The sequence below is a fragment of the Morone saxatilis genome, unplaced genomic scaffold (assembly GCF_004916995.1).
Source record: "Morone saxatilis isolate NCDOM2014 unplaced genomic scaffold, NCSU_SB_2.0 Contig16, whole genome shotgun sequence".
NCBI classification, from domain to species: Eukaryota; Metazoa; Chordata; class Actinopteri; family Moronidae; genus Morone; species Morone saxatilis.
Genome location: NW_023339718.1, coordinates 5,201,946 through 5,205,075, shown reverse-complemented (window position 1 = coordinate 5,205,075; position 3,130 = coordinate 5,201,946). Strand labels below are relative to the sequence as shown.

Genomic DNA, 3,130 nt, shown 5'->3' with positions numbered 1-3,130 from the left:
TGTACTAATTCTATTCAGTTAATTTAAGTTTCTCCAAACTTATTTAAACGTGTGAACATAATTTATCTGAATAGTCACTTAAATATATTTTATTCATATAAATGTTAAGTTTAATTTTTCTTCCATTAAATTAACAAAAAAAAAACTGTCAAAACAGCTAAAAAAGGCCAATTAATGTAAGATCTTGGGGTTTATGATGATATATAAATATTAACTATAATTAAACAATCCTGAGCTGTACAGCATTATAATGCTTATATTTATATAATTATATAAAGTCAACTTAAAAAAAATTAGTTAATGGAACAAACTGGAATTAAATCACCTGTAATTAAAATACTGAACACATTTAAGTTCACTCAAAACAACTGAGTTTCTTTCAGTTTTGAGTTAATTAATGTGAATTTCTTTATTAAGAAGTTTCTGTTGCTTAATAACTGTTGTTTTTTTTTTGTTTTTTTTAAAGGAACCATAAATCTAACTCCTCTACAGACTGATTATATGTTTTTACTCCACATTCTCACAACTGAAGGTGTTAAAAACACGTTTGAGGTAAATGAAACTCCTCCAAATATAGAAACTTATGTCATTTTCAGTCTCCGCCCTTCAGTTTCAGTCCTATCTCCTCCTTTATAAAAGACGGACACACTGAAATCCTGGTTTTCTGACCGCAGTCATGAACGTGTCAACTCCTCTGCTGCTGCTGCTGCTCTCTGGTGAGACAAACAACCCTTAAAATAACCTTAAAATAACCCTAAAATAACCCTTTAATGTTATATTTAGGATTATATGTTGTTGATGTGTTTGTGTTTGTGTTTGTGTCTGCAGTCTGTGCGGCCGGCGGTGCGCTGCTGCCCAGAGCCTTATGGCAGTTTGGTAAGATGATCTCGTGTGCTCAGCCCGGCACGAACCCCTTGAAGTACAACGATTACGGCTGCTGGTGCGGCTTCGGGGGGACGGGGACCCCTGTGGACGGAGTGGACATGTAGGGAGCAGCTATTTTGTTTTTTTAAAATCATTTTATCAAACGTTTTCTCTAACGTGAAACCCTTTACCGTTTTCAGGTGCTGCAAGGTTCACGATCAATGCTACAAGGCGAGCAGACTGGCTCCCGGATGCACCGCCATCGCCGACCTTCCTTACGTCCTGGTTTATGATTTCAGCTGCTCGAATCAGCAGGTCACCTGTTCAGGTAAGACTGAGCCCGCACTGCACTGTAATGCCTCTCTGACTTAAACAAAGTGAGGTCAGTTAGACTTTTTGAGGTAATTTAAATGGTTTTATTGAGTAGAATGAACTCTGTAACATCACTAAACATGAATCCAACAACATTAAGTAAACTAATAATACTGATATTACTTTGTTAGATTAACTTAATTTTCTTGGTTCACTTGTACATAACTTTAATTTTTAAATTAGGCTGCATCAGTTTTATAATTTCTACATCTCACACTCAACGTTTTAATTAAATTTACATTGATTATAACATTTATTTAACTCTTACCAACTCACTGTTATACACATTGATCTTCAATCTGCCAAAATAATTGCATTAATATTGATAATTTTTTAGATTAAAACAACTAGCACAGTTATTTAAAGTGTATTAAACCTACATGATGCTGTGAAACACTCATTTAAACTGACTTTAAAGCTTTTGAATGAGAATTATTCATTTTTATTTTAAAAATAACCAATAAAATTCATTTAAGTTTAATAAAAAAAGTTAAATGAGCCAGAAAGTGAGTCAGAGAGCTAACGATATGCTACGAGTCTGTATGCTACAAAATATGAAATGCTTAAAATTATTCTTTTATATTTCCACATTTTTATTTAGTTATTGATTTTCTTATTGTTTTACAGATGTATTATTTCTCTTTACATGCTCATGTTTTGTTGTTATTGATCAGCAGTGTGTTAACTTCCTGTCTCCGCAGCCTCCAACAATAAGTGTCAAGCTGCCGTGTGCGAGTGCGACCGAGTGGCGGCTCACTGCTTCGCTCAGACCACGTACAACCCGGATAACAAGAACCTGGACCCCAAAGTCCGCTGCGTCAACTGAGATACACAATGTACACAACCCACAAACACACACACACAAAAGAATGATGCAAATTACTTTAAAATTTAATTCATTTATAATAAAGAAAACTTGATTTTGATTTTGTAAGAAAAACAAAAGAAGGAATATTTTTAATAAAATGTGAGAAATTGAATTTCAACCTGCGTCCTCGTGTCTGTTCGCTTACATACGGAAACCTTCAGTGGTCTCAGTCCGTTAGCTTTAGACGCTGACCAAACAACACGATCAATGGCCAGCTGTGCCTCGACTACACAATAAAAGGTCTTTTATTTTGAAAAATGGGAGCAAATACAAAAGTTCAGTTTAAACTCAACCGTCAAAAGGTCAAAGGTTAACGAGGAGTTCAGGCAGATTTGGTCTCGTTATCAACTAAAAGTCTGACGACGAATCAGGTTAAAATATAAAAACATAAAGTCACGGTTGGAATTAATTATTAACTGACAAACAGAAAGTTTAACATTTACAAAATTACAAGTTACAGGAGGGTAAAAAACTGATTTTTAGGTCCAGTTTTAACAATCAAAGCAGCAAACTGATTATTATTATTGTTATTTCAGAATAAGAGTCGTGGCTCTGTGGGTTATATTGGTTTGTAGAGGAGAGTGGTCACATACTTCTTTTTGTATCGGTGAGTCGCGCTGAGAACCATCACGCCGTCCTGAAAGACAAGAAATAAAGTTTATAGCTGAAGTTTAATCTCTGTCTCCTACATTTAATTAGGAAATCATTATATTGAGATTATTGGCAATAATGCTCTGCTCTTTCGTTTTAAAAATAAGAAACCAATTTTCAGTTATTTTTGGTTTAGAAAATAAAAACAAAAAACTACCTATACTCTGTTTTTTGTTCCCCTATTTATATACAGTACTCAGGAAATGAGACGTTTCTTGAATACCATTTATAAATAAATGTATTTTTATTTATAGATACATTTCTTTCTTTTTTATTTATAAATAAAAAAATGTTTTATTTGTAAATAAATTCATTATTTTTTTTATTTAGAAATAAAAATAAATAAAAAAATAGCGGAAAAAAGCCTCCTTTTCC

General features: G+C 33.2%; 2 protein-coding genes across 2 annotated transcripts; one reads left to right on the top strand and one right to left on the bottom strand.

Moving 5' to 3' along the window:
* Positions 1–624: 624 nt before the first annotated feature.
* pla2g1b (phospholipase A2, group IB (pancreas)) lies at positions 625–2,773 on the top strand. Its single transcript, XM_035659265.1, has 4 exons — positions 625–716; positions 829–985; positions 1,065–1,192; positions 1,938–2,773. The coding sequence occupies exons 1-4, from the start codon at positions 677–679 to the stop codon at positions 2,060–2,062; spliced, it is 450 nt and encodes a 149-aa protein (XP_035515158.1). The 5' UTR covers positions 625–676; the 3' UTR covers positions 2,063–2,773.
* Positions 2,107–2,743, bottom strand: LOC118326285 (5'-AMP-activated protein kinase subunit beta-1-like; the record flags this gene model as incomplete). The annotated part of the gene is given in 1 exon segment (XM_035659261.1): positions 2,107–2,743. A coding segment is annotated over 1 exon segment (80 nt), but the record flags the coding sequence as incomplete, so codon positions are not given.
* Positions 2,774–3,130: the final 357 nt, after the last annotated feature.

Bases quoted from the DNA above. Each gene is read 5' to 3' on its own strand.
- pla2g1b (XM_035659265.1), top strand. From the start codon at position 677: ATGAACGTGTCAACTCCTCTGCTGCTGCTGCTGCTCTCTG. The intron at 717-828 runs GTGAGACAAACA...TTGTGTCTGCAG, and splicing joins GCTGCTGCTGCTGCTCTCTG to TCTGTGCGGCCGGCGGTGCG. The intron at 986-1,064 runs GTAGGGAGCAGC...TACCGTTTTCAG, and splicing joins CCTGTGGACGGAGTGGACAT to GTGCTGCAAGGTTCACGATC.